Source organism: Kalmanozyma brasiliensis (assembly GCF_000497045.1).
Source record: "Kalmanozyma brasiliensis GHG001 unplaced genomic scaffold PSEUBRA_SCAF8, whole genome shotgun sequence".
Classification (NCBI taxonomy): Eukaryota; Fungi; Basidiomycota; class Ustilaginomycetes; order Ustilaginales; genus Kalmanozyma; species Kalmanozyma brasiliensis.
This window is the reverse complement of record NW_015961991.1, coordinates 107,641-126,950: the sequence shown is the minus strand read 5'-3', so window position 1 is coordinate 126,950 and position 19,310 is coordinate 107,641. Positions and strand designations below refer to the sequence as shown.

Here is a 19,310-nt window from a genome sequence, read left to right as displayed (position 1 = left end):
TGGACCCCTTTTGCTGTGAAAGTGTTGGTCTTTTCGCGCGAGGGAAGCGTGTGGCACGGCGCGCCTCCCTGAAGGCACAACGACAAACTCGGTCTAACACTCAAGCCCTCGAAATTTGACCGTGGCGCCTGTCAGATGCTCAACCAGAGGTACACACCGGCAGATTGCTTGTGACATGTGCTCATCATGGTGCATGGTGCCTTCTACTTAGGCGTAGCAGCACTGACCCGATTCGCGGATGAACGACGGTGGAAGGTATGGTGAAAGCAATGATTGCAGCCTGAGCAAATGATGAGAAGAAAGACGAGCCGAAATTGAGGTCGCAAAAAGCTCAAAGAGATCCATCGTAGCGAGCTGCCCTGCTCATCTCACCGGCTGCAGCATCAACAGTCCAGGTCTTAGGCTCTGAATGTCTCCCATCGAGGTATTATGTCTGAGCGAAGGCGTCCTCATACGACGGGCTGCTTGACCCAAGATCGGGTTGCGTCGCCACCAGATCTGCTCTCACATCGGCGTGCGGCCCTAAGCGAGCCGGAGCTATCTTTGCAGCCACCCTCGCAGATCAAGGCTCTTGCGTTCCTGATCGCCCGCTCGGCGTCTTGGCAGGCAACCAGCATGGTCCTTTCAAGCCTTGGCACCGAAAGGTGACACCTCGGCGAAAGACAAAAAAGTGTTGTTCTTCATCGCCGCCAGCGAGCTGAGCAAACGCGTCGTTTTGTCGCGTCGAGAATTGACGTTTGCTTGATTAGCCGAGGGCCAAGCGCCGAGCAGACAACTCCCTGCTGCATCCCATGATCTCTCGTTCTCGTAAGGGCCTGTGAACATCCGGCTCATCGCAATGTGATCAGCACGGAGGGTGAACCATGAGCGGTCATTTGCCTTCTGACGACTGGCAAGAAGCGGTCGTAGGGCGGTTGCGCCAGGTCTACCAATGAGATCGCCGCGGTCAACCCCGCTGGGAATGAATACCGGCGGCATGATCAATCAATCAAACGCCTCGCCCTCACGACTCGCCCCGACACTGGACAACGTTGAATTTGAAATCGTGTATCATGCCGAACGCCGAGTCGGCTTCGCTTGTCCCCCTTCATGCACGGGGTCGATCCCACTTTGAAACACCGCGCAGGTGACAGCGGCGATCGCCTCCCCTGACTTCATTTGTACCACTCTGCGCTGCCGACATGCCCGGTCAACCGCGCACATGCGGCGAGCAAAAACAAGATCAAGCTTGCGCAAAGCTTGTCATGAGCTTGTCCAGGGTCTCGGAGCGTAAGGCGACTGACAACGCCAAGCTTGATCTTGACGAACGCGCACAAGGAAAGCACATGAAAGTCGGGTGGTGTGGCCTTGATTCAGCTGCGGTGGCCAAGATGAAGTGAGGGCCATGTCGAGCCTCGTCTTGCTTTTGCGCCCATCGAGCGTCGCCACTATCCCTTGGCCAGGATCGGCGCCAGTCGGCTCAGCCTGGTGATGAAGAAGCTCTTCAAGTCTTGAGCCGACCGCATCTGCCTTCATCGACGTCGATTGATATATACCCTCGCTGCTCCTCCCGTCTGAGCTGCTTCGATGTCGGTCTCCCTCACCTCTCACCCTCACAGACGAAGTATGTCGAGAGCAGAATCACCGCCTTCGCCATCACGGCGTGGCCTGACCGCCCTTCTACAGCCCCTCCTCGTCACGCTCCTCATCACCCTTCTCTTCACCACCTCTCCTTCGCATGGCCTCTCACTAGCAAAGCGGGACGCATTCACCGACGTCCGTGGCACCATCGGGGACCACTCCCTAACCACCGTCGGTCGTCGTCCCCCCGGAGCCTACGCTCGCACCCTCCCCATCACCCCGACCACCTCGATCTTCACGTGGTACTCCAAAACGCCCCGGGACGAGTCCGATGCGACCTCGGCGTTCATCGTCGTCCACGGTGTCGCGCGCAATGCCAACACCTACTGGAGCATTCTCAACAACGCCTACACGCGAGCACGGAATGCTTCTCTCGGTAGCGCCGATGTCAACTCGATCCGCGTCGCTCCGCTGTTCTTTAGCACGCTGGAGGATGTAGGTGCGTACAACGAGACGCATCTCGCCTGGGGGGATTCCAATGCGTGGACTGCGGGAGAGGGCAGTACGAATCCACCCCTGAGCGGAATTTCGAGCTATGCCGTGCTCGACTCGCTCCTCCTCAGGTTCGCAAATCCGATCGAGTACCCAAATATGAAGACCATCACCTTCGTCGCGCACGGTGGAGGCGCTCAGATGTTGCAAAGATACGCAATGTTGGGACTGCCCAATCCCAATGATGGGCGATTGAGCATACGGTATGTCGTAGGCGATCCATCTTCCCAGCTGTATCTGACTCAGGATCGACCTGTTGGGGTAGACACGGTTTCCTGTCCGACGTGGAACGATTTTCGGTACGGTCTACGCAGGTCCACTGCCGCCTACGGCATCGTGTCCCCCCTCGTGGCGCCCGCGCTGTTCCGTTCGTACGCAGCAAAGGACGTGCGGTACGTGGTGGGGTTGGGCGATACGGATAGCGAGCACGGGGATCAGACGTGCATGGCGCATGCCGTCGGTGGGCCGAAAAGGAGGAATCGGAATCTGGCCTATTGGAAGTATCTCAATCTTCTTTCTGCCACTCGGTCTCCGGAGGAACTCAGCGGCTTTCCAGGAAGCTTCCCCGCCCTAGATCCGACCGTGGAGACGAACCAGACCGACATCCCCACCTCCACCGCCTGGTTCAACCGCCGCTTCAGAGGTGTGCAGCTCACACATACGCTGACGCTCGTGCCAGGTGCAGGGCATAGCGCGAGCAAAGTCTACGGGTCAGACGCGGGGAGAAACGCCCTGTTCGCCGATCAGGAGAGCAGTGGGAGTGGAAGCATGCCGGATTACTCGCAGGAGCTGGTCGGGTACACGGCCGATGCTGAGGGCGCCAAAGATTACAGTGACCAAGACGACGATGATGATGATTAGCGCAATATACCCATTGATCGTTGTGACATGTTAGGATGATGTGAGAGACATGAGGTGTGATGTGGTGCAAGGTGTCAGACAGCGAACGAGGCGAATCGGAATTCGGGCTTTTTCTGGCTCGAGGCTGCAGCTTTTGCTCAAGTCAGCAGACCCTTTTGCTCCTCGTCTTGCTGCTCGATACCATCATCTCCGACCACTACGCTCTTTCGACGACAAACGCAACCTCCAAATACGCTCTCTCCAAGCCGTTCACGACCCCCAGACACCCTTCTGAGATACTCTCATCGCCGTTCTAGGCCTACAAGACCTACACTAGCACGCTCCTTCGCAGCTACACCTCACACACCTGTCAACATGGCCGGCCCAAATCTCGAACTGTTCAAGTTCGGCCTGTACCTCTTCTTCCCTCTTGCCGTCATGGTGCACTACGGCGACCCAGACTTTTACGCGAGAAACGTCGCACCCGTAAGCACCTCCCATCTCGATCTGTTTTCTCGTCAAAGCATGCCTTCTGACTTCCCTCCTTTTACAGATCCGAGACCAATTCTGGCCGAAAGAAGAATCGCTCTACCGTCCACCACGCAACTCGGCAGACGTTCGCACCGCTTTGGACGAGATGAAGGCGAAGCGTCTAGCAAAACGAGAAGCACGTCTGCAAGAACAGGGAGAGTCGCTTTCCCTTCCCTCATCATCACAGCCGAAAGCCGAACAGCCAAGGTCACAGATCGCCAGTCTAGTCGAGGACAAACGCAGTCAACGGCTGGTCTGATACAATACAGTCAACATTGCTTAGAAGTACGAAGTGAGCTTGGTCCAGATCTGTTGCCTCACGGTCTTGTCCTGGACGTTTTTGCTGAGCGGAAGCTTGTTGAGCTTGTTATCGACCAGATTTGCGTTTCCGGTCTCGAGGTACCTCTGACCTTCAGGGTTGGCGAGGAGGTAGAAGGGCAATTCGGCGTAGCCTCCTGGGCCGGCTTTGCTTCCGATGATCGGCCCAGCGATCTTGCCTGCCAGCACGAGGAGCGACGAGTGACCCTGGTTGCCAAGTGCTTCTGTCGCTACGAACCCGGGGAAGGCGTGTGTGAAGGTGAGGGTGGGGTGTTGTTCGGCGAGATGCTGATTAGCTGCGTCGAGGACGGAAGATGCCATGGAGCCCTTTTTGATCAACCCAATCGGACCGGACCACCATTTACCGGCAGCTTTCGCCTTGACAAAGTCCAGATCGTCGACATCAATGGCGGCTTTACCGCCTTGACCGGGAGCAGCGACCATGAATACGCCGCGCTTGATAGTGCCTGACTCGACGAGCTCCTTCGCCAACCCTACGCGGGACAGCACTTGGACAGCAAACTGCTTTTCGACGCCCTCGGCGTTGGTCTCCACCGCACCGTGCGGTGGGCCACCCTGCGTCTCGATCAGGTAGTCCACTCCCCCGCGTCCCGCCTTGGACGAGATCTCGGAAGCAGCCTTCTTCACCCCCGCAGTGGACGACAGGTCGGCCTGGAAGAATTGGTGTTCGGCAGTCGACTTTGATGACGCTCGTCGTGCCGCTTCGGCAGACGCGGCGCGCAGCTGGATGAGAACCTCGTTCGCCTTGTTCTCGTTTCGACCGACGAGCCAGACGGAGGCGCCGGAGAGAGCGAATCGAAGCGCGATGCCAGCACCGATGCCTTGCGTGCCGCCGGAGATCAGCGCGCGCTGGCCTGTGGTGTCGACCGACGCGTTCTTGCTTGTCAGCGTGGACAGGCTCACCATTGTTGCGTTTGTCGAGTGTTGAAGATGGGAGAGAGGGAGTGGAGCGAAGTGCTTACCGCATAGGGCAGTGTGGAGGCAGAAAGAGGTGTTCGGATTTCGGAAACGCACGGACGGGGCCAAGAAAAGCTCTCTCTTTCACAATCCTAGAATTTGCTCACCACCATCATCCTCGATAGATCCATCTGCCATTGATCACCGTCCACGCGCACCGGCAGCCCCCTCACACACTTCTCATTTCAGCCAAAACTATGGCGAAATCCACCGACGCCGCTTCGGACGACGACAAGATCAACGTCCTCTTCGTCTGTCTCGGCAACATCTGTCGCTCCCCTATGGCCCTTGCTGTCTTCGAGCACACCGCAACCACCTCCGGTGTCCGTTCGCATTTCGGCATTCTCGACTCGTGCGGAACTGCCGCGTATCACACGGGCGAAGAACCCGACGAACGCACCACCGGCCTCTTGGATCGTCGCAACATCCCCTACGACCTCGACAACACCGCCCGCGGCATCTCCGGCGCCGACTTTGACAAGTTCCACTACATCTTCGGGATGGACACCAACAACGTGCGCAACCTCAAGCGGATGCAGCCCTCCGGGAGTCGGGCGAACGTAAGGCTGTTCGGAGAGGTCGATGACGGTCAACCAATCGCAGATAGCTATTATACAGGTGACTTCGAGGCAACATACAGACAGATTGAGCGCTACTCACGAGCCTTTCTCCGCGAACTAGGCTTGTCAAAATCATAGAAAAGAGGTCCAATTACAATACAGCGCATCGTTGTTACATATAGACAAAGGAGAATGGACGTGGTATCAACGAGGAGAGTCTTCTACCGTTTTGATTGGTTTCAGGGCTTCTTGTCACCAGGCAGCTTGCCATCGAGCATGCTCAACAAGTCCAACACCACCTTGTCGAACTCGCCCTGCGTCGCATCGTCCTCGATCATGTTGCCGAACACCCTCAACCCCTGGATCTTGGAGACCATCTCCTTGTTCCAGGCGATGGTGAAGCTTCCCTTGGAGCCAGGTTTGCGGCCTCTGGGGTCCTTGACGGGGATGGGCGCCTGACCGGCGGCTTGGAGAGCAGCTTGACGCGCGTTGGCATCCGCTTCGGCCGCTCGGGCCGCTTGCATCTCGAGCTTGGTGCGTCGCTTGCGTTTAGCGGGCGGCGGGTTCATGGATGGGTCGATGGCCGCGACGGGTGCGGGAGGAGGCGCGGCAGCGGCGGCGGCTGCTTCAGCGGCAAGCTCGGCTTTGGACTTGCGACCGCGCTTGCCTTTGGGTCGAATGCCAGCGATGACAGGCGCGGCGGGGGGAGGGGGAGCAGCTGCAGCAGCTGCAGCCGCCGCAGCGGCAGCCTTCTTGCCTTTGGCCGTGGTGGGAGCGCCGTTGGTCTTGATCATGGTCGCGGAAGGATCGATGAAGTTGGCCTGCTGTTGCGCTGGGTAGCCTGCAGCTTTGCCACCAGGTGCTGCTGCTGGAGCGGCGGCAGCGGGAGCAGCGGCAGCCTCGGTTTGGTTCTTGGGCTTGCGTCCTCGCTTCTTTGGCACGTTGGCTGGTGGTGCAGCTGGCGCCTGAGGAGCAGCGGTAGCAGCAGCAGAAGTGGCAGCAGGAGCGACCGAGGGCGAAGCGGATGGCGCGGCAGCGGTTGTGGCTTGGGACCGAGAGGCGGCGTTTGCACTGGTCTGAGCCGACGAGGCCTGGTAATTGCTCCAGTCCTGTTGACCGCTGGCCGATGAGTAGCCATTATCGAAGCGTGAGTCTTTGCCAAAGCCGTCGCTGGCGTTGGGATACATTGCCTGAGCCGAGCGATCGCGGTTAGCGCCGTACGAGTCGGAAGAAGGCTGGTAGTAGCTGTGTTCGCTCCTGTACGACGTGGTGGGAGGTTGCTGCTGCTGTTGGCCCTGCTGCTGCTGTTGCGTTTGTTGTTGCTGCTGCTGAGGCAGGAGCGAGTTGCCATTGTAGCTGCCCTGGAAAGCCTCGGAGAAGCTGGCGAACGAATTGGGCCGAGAGTTGGCCGAAGAGGAGGAAGCGGCATTGCCCTGCTGCTGAGCGGCATACTGGGAGGGGAAGTGCGAGCTGGAGCCACCGGAAGCGTATCCGCTGTAACCTCCTACATCGTCGCGAGAGCCAGAGGAGAGCATATTGCTACCAAAGTAGCTGGCTTGCTGCTGTTGCTGTTGCTGCTGCTGTTGGGAAGGGGAGGAGGTGTAGCCGGAGTTGGCCTGCATGTCCCACGACGAGATGCCGCCGCGGTATTGCTGTTGACCGCCGCCTCGACCGTACATGTTGCTTGCAGAAGGAGAAGGTGAGCTGATGAGGTTACACGAGGATATTTATGAAGGAGGATCGGAGGGTTCGACGCGTCGTTCAGAGACCGTGTTCCGAAATGCGAAGGAGGGTGTGAATGAGCCGCAAAGAGGGTATGCTCGACAGAGAAGTGTCGACGATAAAGATCGCGAGCTTCGACGACGTGCGGTGTATGAATGAACGGATGGATGGATGATAGGAAGGAAGGATCGCGCTCGGCATGGGGCGATGGTTGGGATCGCGCTTCTCTCTGGCGATGATGATGCCACAACGCTGCTCGTGCAGACCAGAGCGAGACAAGCGGAGAGCTCTATCGCCCTGAGACACGCCAACAATTAAAACATAAAAACAAATAAATTACAAAATCCTTAGCCGAAAGGCACGGCCTCTTTCAAAATCAAAAATAGTGGATCAAAAGCAATTTTCTTATTTTCGCTCTTTCCAATCGACGACGCGTCGGCACAGAAGGCTCTTCGTGGCTCGTGGTCAAGCAGTCGGCAAATCGGACAACCCGATTTCATCATCAGATGAAAAGCGAATCTTAACAGACGAGCTTTCCCTTTTTCAGCCTGACAAATCCAAGTGCCTTGAGAAGATCTGAACGACTCAGCCTTGAACACGCAAAAAAAAAGTCGGGAAAGTCTGGAAAGTTCTCTCCGCACAGGGCCGTGCTCTCCTCCACCAAAGCACAAGGCTGACGAGCTCAGCGACATCTTTCCTTCTCAACCCATCCTTCTGGCCACACACTCTCTCTCGGAACATTCATACTCGTCAAGCTCGTGTGGATCGAGATCGCAGCCATGCCGACGCCAGCAGCTCGTGGCGCACTCGGCCGTCTATCGCCGCTCTGTGCACCCTCCTCTTCGACTGCTGCTACTGTCACGGCTTCGATACCCCGTCGCTCCTTTGCATCACGGTCCAGCACTTCACTGCCACGGACAGACAACGCCGCATCTTCCTCAAAAGCTCCCGCTTCGTCTCGTTCTCTGGGCAGCTGGTCTCACGCTTCCACTCGTCCTCGCTCATGTAGCTCGTGTGGTCATCAGCTGCCTACCTCGCCCACACGCTCCTTCTCGTCATCAACCCTGCGCTCTGCATCCACCAAGGACCCCTACTCTGTTCTCGGAGTCAAGAAGGACTCAGCCACCAAGGACATCAAGCGTGCCTACTACGATCTCGCCAAGAAGTTTCATCCGGACACCAACAAGGAGAAGGGAGCCAAGGAACGTTTTGTCGAAATCCAGAATGCCTATGACTTGCTCAGCGACGACAAGAAGCGTGCCGCCTATGATCAGTACGGGACTACAGATGGTCAACCAGGCTTCGATCCATTCGGCGGCGGAGGTTCCTCTCCGTTCGGTGCTGGCGGTTTCGGTGGATTCCAGGACTTTGGCGGCTTCTCCAACGCAGGCAACGCCGGCTCCATCTTCGAATCTCTCTTCGGCGCTTTTGGCGGGGGCGGTGGACGTCCAGGTCAGCGCGGGCCAGGCTTCGGTGGTGCAGGTTTTGCAGGCGAAGCACGAGGAGAGGATCTCGAGACTACCATCAACCTCACCTTCGAAGAAGCGTGCAAGGGCACCAAGCGCAAGGTGGTCATCAACCCCATCGAGAGGTGCGGCACCTGCACAGGCTCTGGCCTCAAACCTGGCGCCAAGAAGAGCACCTGCGCTACCTGCAACGGTACCGGAACTCGCACGTTTGTGATTCAGAGCGGCTTCCAGATGGCCACCACCTGTCCCTCGTGCGGAGGTGCTGGCTCCACGGTCGCACCTGGCGACAATTGCAACACCTGTGACGGCATCGGCAGGGTACGCGGACGCAAGGAAGTCGAGATCGATCTTCCGGCAGGCGTCGATGACGGCTTCCGCATTCGCAAAGACGGCTTTGGCGATGTACCGCTCTCCGGTGCTGGCACGCCAGGCTCGCTCTACGTTCGCATCCACGTTGCTCCCAGTCGCATCTGGAGGCGTCAAGGCTCCACGCTGTTCTACCCGGCTACCATTCCCTTCCACACCGCCGTGCTCGGCGGCAAGGTGCGCGTGCCCACTCTGGACGGTGCAGTCGAGGTACGTGTGCCAGCGGGCACGCAGGTGGGCGAGGAGATGATCTTGCCCGGACGCGGTGTTCCGTCGCCAACTCGACGTGGACAGAAGGGCGACCTGTTGGTTCAATTTGAGGTCAGCATGCCGCGCTCGCTCACCAAGCGACAGCGCGAGATCTTACAACAATATGCCGATGAGGTAGAAGGGCGTTCTTCCGCCTCGAGCGACAGCAACAATGCCTCTTCTAGCTCGTCGTCAAGCAAGACTGCCAAGGCAGCAAGCAGATCCGCTCCACCAAGCCAGGCTGGGTCTGCCTCGACCGCCAATGCAAAGGCCTCTTCGGCTTCTTCCGACAAAGGTCAGCCGGTTTCGGCCAAAACATCGACGAAAAAGACTTCTACAGGTAGGTTCACCATCCATCACTCGTCTCGCTCCGAGGACGCAAGCGACGACGCCGCTGCTGCCCCTGCTTCCTCTGCCAGCTCGAAAGCAGAGAAGTACGCCGCCGACAAAGCTACCCTCTTTCAAACAGCCGGAGCGCAAAGTGGGCCAAGCACAGAGCAAGCGTCCAGTGACTCCGACAGAGGCGTTCTGGGCCGCGCATGGGATTGGCTTACGAGTCGAAAGTGAAGCTAGCTTGCATCGAGCGTCTAGAGAAAGAGAGACGAGGCAGCCGATTCTGTAGTCACTAGATTTCATTTCGCTGAAATCCCACCACCTCTCATCGACTCCCCTTGACCGATTCGTTCATTCGTTCTGCAGCAGGTAGTACAGGGGCTGAATCCAAGCCACAGGACTCGACGACCGACAACAAGGACAGCAGCAAGCCAGACGATGCGAATACCAAACCAAGCCCGTAGCAATGTCGCTTTTGTAATGCGTTCATTCCAAAGCAATAGAAACACCCTCCCACATGGATTCTGCTGCATGCATGGCGCCGACTCTTTCATGAGGCTCCCCGATGATTGTCCTGTGTTTCATGACCTGCAGTGCTTGAGAGAGAGACCACTTGATATGAAGCTGTTGAGAGTGATCGTGGAAAGGCAGCATTGAATCAGGCCTAACACGCTGGCAATAATCTCAAGCTGGGCGAGAAGAAATTTGACTGGCTGCTGGGCTGAAGAAACAATTTCTTCCTGCCTTGGAAAGCGCGGCCAGCAGACACGAAAGGAAGAAATCCAACGGTGAGACAAGAAGGCTGGCTGCCAGCCTCGCTACCGCAACCTGAATGCAAAGCGCAGAGTCAATTTTAAAGTGTGTGTGTCTGCGGTCCAAGGTCAGCGCAGAAGAGAAAGGGAAGGAAAAGGCATGGCAGGCAACCAGCTTCTCGAGAGGTTGATTGGCTGGGTGAGAAAGGGACTGCCAGTCAGTCAGTCAGTCAGTCAGTCAGGCGTAGTCTTGGGAGCGACGCCCTTGCCACTACTCTTTTTCAAGATAGTCAGTCATTCGCTCTTCCTGTGTTCATCTTGCAAAGCCTTCAATCTGCCTTTGCTCTCATCATCTCTTCTTTCGCTTCTCAGTCAATCTCTCATCCGCTCAAACAGCGTGAACACTCCCGCAGCCTTCTACTTGCCGCTCGTACACACCCCAAACCATTCAACCGACCACATTGGATCCAGCACATACAATCAGCATCAGAACAACCTACACTTCAATCCCTTCCACCGGTACACAGCAGCTCCATCTGAACCTATTTGGATCTGGCGCACTTGCCTTGGCTAATCAGCTCAGCTTCAACTCAATCTCGACAATCTCTTTTTGCGAATTGCATTGCCCGCACTGCTTCTCCTCGACCGAACCGATTCCAATCGAGCATCTCCTCCTTCAGCACTCGACATTGGTTCTCTCCAAAGAGCTGTCAGAGAGACACTGCAACACTCCTGCATCCTTCCTGATCCACCAACATCGCATTCATCCTTCAACAAGCATACACTTTGTCCACTCCAGCACCCTCTCGTCTCAATCTGACCCTTCAGCATCAACCCTTCCGCACCGGAAGCAACCTTTTCCACTTCCGCTTCGCTCTCAGCTCAGTTTCAAGGCTGTCCCCTTGCGTCCTTCCCAGCAGCTCACACACAGCGCTGACCATCTCAGCTTCGATCTAGCACCCTGACGGAAGCCACCTCCATTCCACATCAGCATTTTACCCATCCTCGACTCTGACACCATGGCGACTTCGATGCAATTTGGTCCCGAGTGGATGCGCAAAGGACCAACCAGCAAATCAGGCGGCAAGGAAAACCCCGCTTCCACCACGCCTTCGGCTGCTACCAGCCCTGGCACGGGCCCCGTTGCCGGCACTACGGCTCCCAGCAATGGCAGCAACGGCAACAGCGGCGGCAAGCGTAATGGCGGGCCTGTCGGTCTTGCTAATCTGTCTGGCCCGGCACCTGTGGTGAGCCCGTCGGTGAGCAGCCCTGGTGCCTTCTCGTTCGCTGCGGCTGCCGCTGCCGCAACTGCGCAATCCTCGGATCGCAATGGCACGCATGCTTCCACTCCGCAAGGCGACAGTGACTCCTCCTCGACGACGCTTCTCAACGGTTCTTCCGCAGCACTCGCCAAGGACAAAGTATCGCGCGAGAAGATGCTGAGTCTGTACAGTTCGGACCGCACCAGCAAGAACGCTAGCGCAGAGCCCTCGCCCGTGGAAGCCGTCCCGCCTGGAGGTAGCGCTGCGCCCGAGCGCTCCACGAGCACTTCCCGCAGAAAGGTCGGTTCCGATCGTCGCCAACCTGGTTTTGCCGATTTTGTAGCCGTCGGTGCGGGACCGTTATCACCCGGCTTGGGCAGCAACGAACCGCGCGGGCTCAACGCACGATCGACTTCAGGAGGCTCTTCAGGCGGCTTCGGTTCCGCTGGCACGTCGAATTGGGACAAGGCGGAGAAGGAGCGTCCTGGCCTGTTCCAGCGTGCTTCGAATGGCGCTTTGGCGGGCGTGACCACCAACTCTGGTTCGCGTCCCCTCTCGCCCTCGGTGTCTCGAGATCGCTTCACTGGCATTCAGGGCGGTGTCCTTTCCGGTGTAGCTCCTCCTGCCCGCAAAAGGATGGACAGCAACGATGGCGGTCCCACTCCAGTGGAAGCCCCTTCTCGCAGTGTGCGCTCCCTCAAGAGCAGTCAGGACGAGGTGCACGCTCCACAATCCTCGACCAATGGTGCAGCTGGCGGTATGGGCTCTTGGGGACGCTCTTCGCAGTCCGCCATCGGTCAGTCCGGCACGATTGGCAATGGCGGAGGAGTGATGGGCGCCTTCTCCGATGCCTTCAGCTCCAACCGCGTCAGAGGTCGAAATGTGCCGGCTGCTGCCGATGTTGCTGTGTCAGCACCTGCGGCTCCTCCCGCACCCGCAGTAGAGTCATCGCAGCCAACGCAGCCCATTGTGCCCAGCGCCAATCCCGAAGGACTCAGCATTTCGGCTCGCTTCGCACGCCACAAGGACCGTCTGCCCGGTGAAGGTCCCATCGGTCCTCCTTCCGATGGCAGCATTGGCTTCGGCAAATCCTCGGGCGTCGACAGGAGAAGAGAGCGTCAGATCAGTCAGGCTCGACCGATGCACTCTCAGCTGACCCGAGGCGACGCAAGCGCAGTCAACGGCGGATCCGCTGCTCTTCACACCCAAGTGACCGAACAGCCCAGCACTCAAGCACAGGAGGCTGTCAGTCAGATCGCAGCTCAGGCCGACCACGGTCTTGGCAGCGACGATCAGGACCTGGCGCAGCACGCCTCTGCTGTGCTTGGCTCGCTCAAGCTCGACGAGGATGACAGCCCCGGTCTACCTCCTACATCCGCCCTCGCTGGCGACCACCTTGGCTCCAACACAGACGATCTTCTTCGCGGTCGTGACGTCAGAGACCACTTCGAACAGCAACAACAACAGCACCACCACCCTCAAGCAACCATGCAGGCCGCACCTTGGTCACCCGAAACGTCCATGTGGCTCTACAGGGACATGGCTGGCAACGTGCAAGGCCCCTTTAGCAGTCTCATGATGCAGGACTGGTACTCGCAGCAGTACTTTGCCGATGACTTGCTCATCAAGCGTCAGGAAGATGTCGACTTCAAACCACTTGCTCAGGTCGTCGCTGCGGTTGGCAATGCTCTCCAGCCTTTCATCATTCCTCCTTCCAACTGGCTGCACAGCCCAGCACCTCCTCGACCCGCCTTCGAAACAAACTCTGGCGCCGAGCAGAGTCGCTTCAGCGATACCTTCGACTCTAACAGGTCTTGGGCAGCGCAGGCAGGCAGGCAACAGCAGCCTCAGCAGTCACAGCAGCAGCAGCAGGGCTGGCCTTCGTCCCTCACTCTCGGTGGTCTCGGAAACAGCGGTCCCGCACCCGCCTCGCCTTTCGGGCGTCACGACATCTTCTCGGCTGCCCAGTCCGGACTGCGCAATCAGGACGATGTCATGTCGATGCTTCGCGAGCGCGAGCTGCACGAGCAGCGCCAAGCTGCCGGTCAGCGAGGCCCAGGCGGCATGCATCTTGGCCAGCTTGACAGCTTCGGCGGGGGCCTCGGAAGATCTGGATGGGGCAACGAGTCTGCCATGACGCCCTCTCACTGGGGCGGCATCGGCCATGGAGGTCTCGGTCAATTTGGGGATGTCGGTCTCGGCGGCGGCCACCAAAGCCCGCTGGTCGGTGACCGACAACCCTTTGACAACTTTGGCCACCAGCAGCAGAGGCAAAATTTTGACCAGGCCAGCAGCCCTTGGACCAACACGGCCTCGGTCGCGTCTCGATCGCAGTTCGACTCGATGCGACAGGCGCAGCAAGGTCAATGGGGCGAGCAGCAGGCACAAGCACAACAGCAGCAGCACCAGCAGCCACAGCAACAGCAGCAACAGGCACCTTGGACCTACTCTGCTACAACACCCGATGTGAGCAACCGCCAGATGGATTTCAGCGAGGCTCTTCTGCGCAACGAGGCCATCAAAGCTGCTGATCCCATCGGAACTCCTCGACGATCCCGATCGCCTGCTCCTCAGCATGATGTGACTTCGGCTCACCAGCAGGCCGTCGAGCACAAGGCTGAGCTGCACCAATCGTTCGAGAACGCTTTCCCTGCTCCCACGCAGCAAGACGATGCACACGTTCACGAGCATTCGGCCGGCTCCACCGCTGCCTTCCAAGAGAATGATGACAAAACGCTGGCCGTCAACACCCACGTCGACGTGGCTCAACCTGCCACACCGCAGAAGAAGATGAGCAAGAGGGAGGCGCAGAAGACAGCCGCCGCCGCCGCCGCCGCTTCTGTATCTGCCGTCAGCGCTGCTCAAGCACCCACAACGCCTGCCAAGACTGCCGATACCGACATTCCACCTCCCGAAGCTTTCACCACTGGCGAGCCGCGTCCTGAAGAGCTCTGGCCTCAGTCTCCCAAGGCCGTCGAGTTTGCCTCCGAGCCCGAGCTCTCTGGCATGCCCGCAATGACCCTCACCGGTAACAAGGCTGCCAAGGACGTCAAGCGAGAGTCGCGCTCAGCCCTGCAGCGACAACCCTCGGACGTGTCTCGAAGTGAGCCGGCCACCCGCGCTGCCGCTGCTGCCCGCCCGACTGGTGCTAGCAACGTGCGCGTCGTCTCACAGGAGCAGTTCCGACGAGGCAAGGAACTCGAGAGCGTATCCGCCCAAGCACCCCTCTCTGACTGGCTCAACGATGCCTCGACCACGGGCGAATCGCCCGCCCCCGCCAGCCGACCCGCTCCCTGGGCCGCCGCCAAGGACGACTCGACCTCAACGACTGGTCCCAGTCTGCGCGAGATCCAGGAAGCCGAAGCCAAACGTGCCGAGGCGAAGCGTGCCGCAGAAAAGGCAGCAGCTCGTGCTCGCATGGCTGCCACACCCGGTGCCGCCGACGACCTCCCAACGACGCTCAGCTGGGGTCTGGCCTCGGCGCCTGCCACCAAGACGATCAACACCGAGGCGGCCAACGCTGCTGCTGCTGCTGCTGCGGCGGCGGCGGGCAGCCCCGCTACTCCTGTGTGGAACGCCGGCAAGACGGCGCCCAAGAAGACGCTCATGGAGATCCAGGAGGAGGAGCGCAAACGCGCTGAGAAGCTCAAAGCTCAGCAGAATGCTCAGGCGATCGCGATGCGCAAGGGGTACGCGGACTCGGCTGGTCGAACTGCCTCCTCGACGATTGCGGCTCCTACTGCGGCGAGTGGCGGTGGTGCTTGGTCGGTGGTTGGGGCTGGAGGCAAGCCTTCCACTCCCAGCGGCGCCGTGCCGGCTACTGCTGCAGCTGCTTCACCCCTTGCTGCTCGACCGGGCGTGACTCCAGCCAGCCGCACAGCCAGCGCCACCCAACCTCCCACCTCGACGGGCAGCCCCTGGAACGTGGTTGGCACCAAACCCGCCACCATCTCCACACCTTCCGCACTCCCCGCCTCGCCCTCGCCCGCCACCCGCATCCGATCCACCGCCGATCCCACCGCCCCCTCGCCCGAATTCATCCGCTACTGCAAGGAAAACCTCGTCGGCCTCACCATCAAGACGGACGACTTTATCGACATGCTCCTCCAATTCCCGCTCGATCCCTCGGCGGATGTGATCGAGATCATTGCCGACACGGTGTACGCCAACAGCAGCACGTTGGATGGGCGCAGGTTCGCGAACGATTTTGTTAGCAAGAGGAAGTTGGATGTGCAGGGGAGGACGGGGGTTAAGTGGGGTGCGACGAGTGGTGGGGTGAAGACGCCGAGTGTTAAGACGGTGGAGAAGGTGACGGTGGGCAAGGTGCCTGGTCAAGGGGAAGGGTTCAAAGTTGTCAAGGGCAAGGGTGGGAAAAAGCGCTAGATGCGGACGTTGTCGCCTGCCGAGAGTGGACGATGCTCAAAGCAGCTTGGTTCGAGGTTGATCGGGTCAAGTGCAAGCCATTGTAGAACACATCAGTCACCCTGCCCACAGCAAGCCCAATCACAAACACATCATCATCAAGCTCAATTGCAGTGAGAACACCTTCCAGCCCGTCCAAAGTGAGATCGCACCAGCAAGCCGGGCTGCAGCTTGGGATGACATGCGACTCGCTTCGACGCAGCTGCAAAGTGCGAAGAACGTCGTGCGTTGCACGTCAAAGCTGTCTCAGGTCCAGATGCGGAACAAGACCACCAACATCCTTTCGCGTGGCTCCAACGGCGTGTCAGAGAGCCGCAGCATCACTCTCAGGCATGACTCGACATTCTCTCACTCCTGGCTCAACATATCGCGACGGGACAGTGAAGAGATGAGAGTAGAGATCGTGGACAAGTACAGGCTGTGATCTACGAAAGTGGCGTGGCGCAGTGGTACAGGAGGAAGGGTGTTACGCGTCGACGTCCATCTTTGTCTCGGCGTGCGTCTCCGACGGTGCCTCTGTCGACTCGGGTGGGGGTTCCACCTTGACCCCTCCTCCCTCTGCGTTGCCCTCCTTTGCACTGCCACCGTTGACCTCATTGCCACTGCCGTCCGCGTTGCCCCCCTCCTCCTCGGGCGCAGGCGTCTCCTCCATCCCCGCCAGCACCTTCTCCTGCCCCGCCCGCTCCTTCCTCGCAGCCTCCTCGATCGCCTGACTGCCAAACCTTTCATCCAACGCCCCGCGCTCCACCTCGCGATCGATCGCCTCCTGCCTCGCCTCGGCATTCGGATGGCTCCAGTCGGAGATCTTGACGCTCGACCGATGTTGCACTCTCTCCCTGTGCTGGTCTGTCTCCTCCACCCTTCCTGGGTTGGCCCTTCCTTCGCGATCCAGTTCGTCATCCCCGCGTCGGGAATGATCCTGAAACTCGACCCGATCCACCACCCTCTCATCCGGATGAGCATCCTCCAACCCTTGCAACCCACCCTTCTCGCCCAAATCACCCATCCTCTCCCCACCCAAATCCTCATTCGCCCATCCCTCGGCGATGCTCCTCGGCTCCACGTGCCCCTGCACTGACGGTGCGTGTGCGGTTTCTCGCAGACTCTCAAACACTTGCACCTTGATCTTATCCAAATACCCCCTCGTGTTGAGATCCTCCATGTTGTTCGGTCGAACATCCAATCGGTAGTCCGGACCGAAGTACTCGTAGTATTCGTTGACGGGGATGTGCGGGTTGAGCTCCTGACCTGCTGCTAGGCCCGTTTCGAATGCCCACGCGCGGCTGACGTTGCGCATGGTATATCCTCCACCGCCGAGGAGGAGCAGGGGGAGACCGAAGGATTTGACGTATTCGACACAGTTCGCATGCCCGCGCATGCTCAGGTTGAAACAACCCAGTTTGTCACCGGCGAGCGAGTCGGAGCCGCACTGGAGGACCACAGCGGACGGTTGGTAGTGCTGCATGATCTGCGAGATGACCGGCTCGAAGACTGTTCGGTAGGATTCGTCGGTGATTCCGTCGCGCAAAGGGAAGTTGCAGGAGTACTTTTTACCAGGACCCATGCCTGTATCGCGCAACGCGCCGGTTCCGGGGAAGAACTCGCCATACTTATGGAAGGATGCCGTCATGACCCGATCGGTTGTGTAGAACGCCTCTTCGACTCCGTCGCCATGATGCACGTCGATATCGATGTACAACACGCGAGGGTGGTATCGCAGCAACTCGAGGATGCCCAACACGATATCGTTGATATAGCAAAACCCACTTGCTTCTCCCTTCTTCGCGTGGTGCAATCCACCTGCCCAGTTGATGGCAATATCGCATTTGTCGCGACTCAACCTCGCCGCTCCTTCCATCGACCCACCTGCACTGATACTACAATATTCGAACAGCCCGTCGAAGACAGGACAATCATCGCCTACGTTGAACTTGGCTTGTTCCCTCACAAAGGCGTCCACATTATCGGGGGTGACGCGGTTGAGGAATTCGACGTACTCGTCCGTGTGGAATTGAGACATCTCGCGTTTCGTCGCTGGTTTGGCACGGAAGATCTCCATGCGTTTGTAGAGACCGTAGTTCATCACCAGCGAGTGACACATTCGGATGCGGGTGGGTTTCATTGGATGCCCAGGGCCGTAGTGGTAGTTGCCGATATCGGAGTCGAAGAAGTAGCATACTCGCGATGGGTTGGGATTGGACGAGTTGGAGAGGGGCGCGAAGAGCGGTTCATCGGTGGAAAGGGGGGCGCCGGAGGCAGAGGTCGAGTTGTAGGTGTTGACGATCGAGTTTGAGCCCAAGAAGGTAGATGACATGATGGGTGGTAGGGATCAGCTACCGAGCTGCGCGGGGTAAGTGAGCAGAGAGATGGATGGGTGAGAAGGTGTGTCTGCGACGTCGTGAATGGCCAGACTTGCGGTAGAGCAGGGATTCGATCGAGAAGGAGCGGTCGCCGGGCAGTGACTGGTGCGGATGCCGTTGAAGCTGATCCCGGTCGATGGCAGTGATGGTGAGAAGAAGAGGAAATGCGGAGCAGATGTCGTGCAAGCTGTGGACCCTGCGAAGAAAGGAAATTCCATCCCGCACGACAAAAACGGCCGTGCGTGGCTCGAGCTCTGCGGCCGCACGTGATAAGGGCGGAATTCTTGAGCCTGCACAGCGCAGTGCGAACCCCTCTCCACTCCACATCGTTTGCTGCTATCGCGGACCCCCTGTTGCTCACCGTCACCTCCCATCTCGCGCTCCCCGTCGACGGCACCACTTCGCACACGGTACACAAGGCAAAGGTCGAACGGATAGTGGCAAGCAGTCAAAGGAATAAGGAGGTGATATATCTACAATGTCGGCGTCCGATCGGACGCTCATTGCGCTCATTGCGGATGAGGTGAGTTTGCCCACCGTACCAATCTCGACGACGAAAGCACATGACTGACAGTGGTGCGATGGATGACAGGACTCGACAACGGGTCTGCTTCTCGCCGGCATCGGCAACGTCGACGAGAAGGGCGAGAAGAACTTTATGATTGTTGACAACAAGGTACGCCTCCCCCACCCCTCCAATCCACCTCTTCCCCCCTGGTCTGCTACTCACACTTCAACGGATCTTCTTTGCCTCCCGCGCAGACTTCCGTCTCGGACATTGAATCGACCTTCAACCACTTCACCACGGAGCGCAAGGACATTGCCATCCTCCTCATCAATCAGCATCTCGCAGAGAAGATCCGACCCGTCGTGGAACGATACACCCAAGCGTTCCCCGCGGTCCTCGAGATCCCTTCCAAAGATCACCCCTACGACCCTGCCAAGGATAGCGTGCTCAAGCGCGTGCAGAAGCTCTTTGGCGAGTAAACGCCACGCAATCACACACAGGATTCTAGATTGATCAGCATTGATTGTG

The 19,310-nt window shown here is 58.6% G+C and overlaps 9 protein-coding genes across 9 annotated transcripts; 6 read left to right on the top strand and 3 right to left on the bottom strand.

The window, feature by feature from the left end:
- Positions 1-1,605: 1,605 nt before the first annotated feature.
- PSEUBRA_005977 (uncharacterized protein) lies at positions 1,606-2,973 on the top strand (the record flags this gene model as incomplete). The annotated part of the gene is made up of 1 exon (XM_059465733.1): positions 1,606-2,973. One exon carries the CDS (start codon positions 1,606-1,608, stop codon positions 2,971-2,973), a length of 1,368 nt encoding a protein of 455 aa, XP_059320311.1.
- Positions 2,974-3,327: 354 nt separating this feature from the next.
- PSEUBRA_005976 (Protein of unknown function DUF2346) lies at positions 3,328-3,742 on the top strand (the record flags this gene model as incomplete). The annotated part of the gene is made up of 2 exons (XM_016439376.1): positions 3,328-3,438; positions 3,506-3,742. The coding sequence occupies 2 exons, from the start codon at positions 3,328-3,330 to the stop codon at positions 3,740-3,742; spliced, it is 348 nt and encodes a 115-aa protein (XP_016289687.1).
- A 20-nt stretch (positions 3,743-3,762) lies between these two features.
- On the bottom strand, positions 3,763-4,728 carry PSEUBRA_005975 (Short-chain dehydrogenase/reductase SDR; the record flags this gene model as incomplete). The annotated part of the gene is made up of 1 exon (XM_016439350.1): positions 3,763-4,728. The coding sequence occupies one exon, from the start codon at positions 4,726-4,728 to the stop codon at positions 3,763-3,765; it is 966 nt and encodes a 321-aa protein (XP_016289686.1).
- A 248-nt stretch (positions 4,729-4,976) lies between these two features.
- PSEUBRA_005974 (Phosphotyrosine protein phosphatase I superfamily) lies at positions 4,977-5,477 on the top strand (the record flags this gene model as incomplete). Its single annotated transcript, XM_059465731.1, has 1 exon — positions 4,977-5,477. One exon carries the CDS (start codon positions 4,977-4,979, stop codon positions 5,475-5,477), a length of 501 nt encoding a protein of 166 aa, XP_059321702.1.
- A 101-nt stretch (positions 5,478-5,578) lies between these two features.
- Positions 5,579-7,018, bottom strand: PSEUBRA_005973 (uncharacterized protein; the record flags this gene model as incomplete). The annotated part of the gene is made up of 1 exon (XM_016439358.1): positions 5,579-7,018. One exon carries the CDS (start codon positions 7,016-7,018, stop codon positions 5,579-5,581), a length of 1,440 nt encoding a protein of 479 aa, XP_016289685.1.
- Positions 7,019-7,840: 822 nt separating this feature from the next.
- PSEUBRA_005972 (Chaperone DnaJ, C-terminal) lies at positions 7,841-9,942 on the top strand (the record flags this gene model as incomplete). The annotated part of the gene is made up of 2 exons (XM_059465730.1): positions 7,841-9,485; positions 9,845-9,942. 2 exons carry the CDS (start codon positions 7,841-7,843, stop codon positions 9,940-9,942), a joined length of 1,743 nt encoding a protein of 580 aa, XP_059321701.1.
- A 1,307-nt stretch (positions 9,943-11,249) lies between these two features.
- Positions 11,250-15,875, top strand: PSEUBRA_005971 (uncharacterized protein; the record flags this gene model as incomplete). The annotated part of the gene is made up of 1 exon (XM_016439366.1): positions 11,250-15,875. One exon carries the CDS (start codon positions 11,250-11,252, stop codon positions 15,873-15,875), a length of 4,626 nt encoding a protein of 1,541 aa, XP_016289684.1.
- Positions 15,876-16,380: 505 nt separating this feature from the next.
- On the bottom strand, positions 16,381-18,228 carry PSEUBRA_005970 (Histone deacetylase domain protein; the record flags this gene model as incomplete). The annotated part of the gene is made up of 1 exon (XM_016439357.1): positions 16,381-18,228. One exon carries the CDS (start codon positions 18,226-18,228, stop codon positions 16,381-16,383), a length of 1,848 nt encoding a protein of 615 aa, XP_016289683.1.
- A 524-nt stretch (positions 18,229-18,752) lies between these two features.
- Positions 18,753-19,261, top strand: PSEUBRA_005969 (ATPase, V1 complex, subunit F; the record flags this gene model as incomplete). Its single annotated transcript, XM_016439373.1, has 3 exons — positions 18,753-18,797; positions 18,867-18,950; positions 19,037-19,261. 3 exons carry the CDS (start codon positions 18,753-18,755, stop codon positions 19,259-19,261), a joined length of 354 nt encoding a protein of 117 aa, XP_016289682.1.
- Positions 19,262-19,310: the final 49 nt, after the last annotated feature.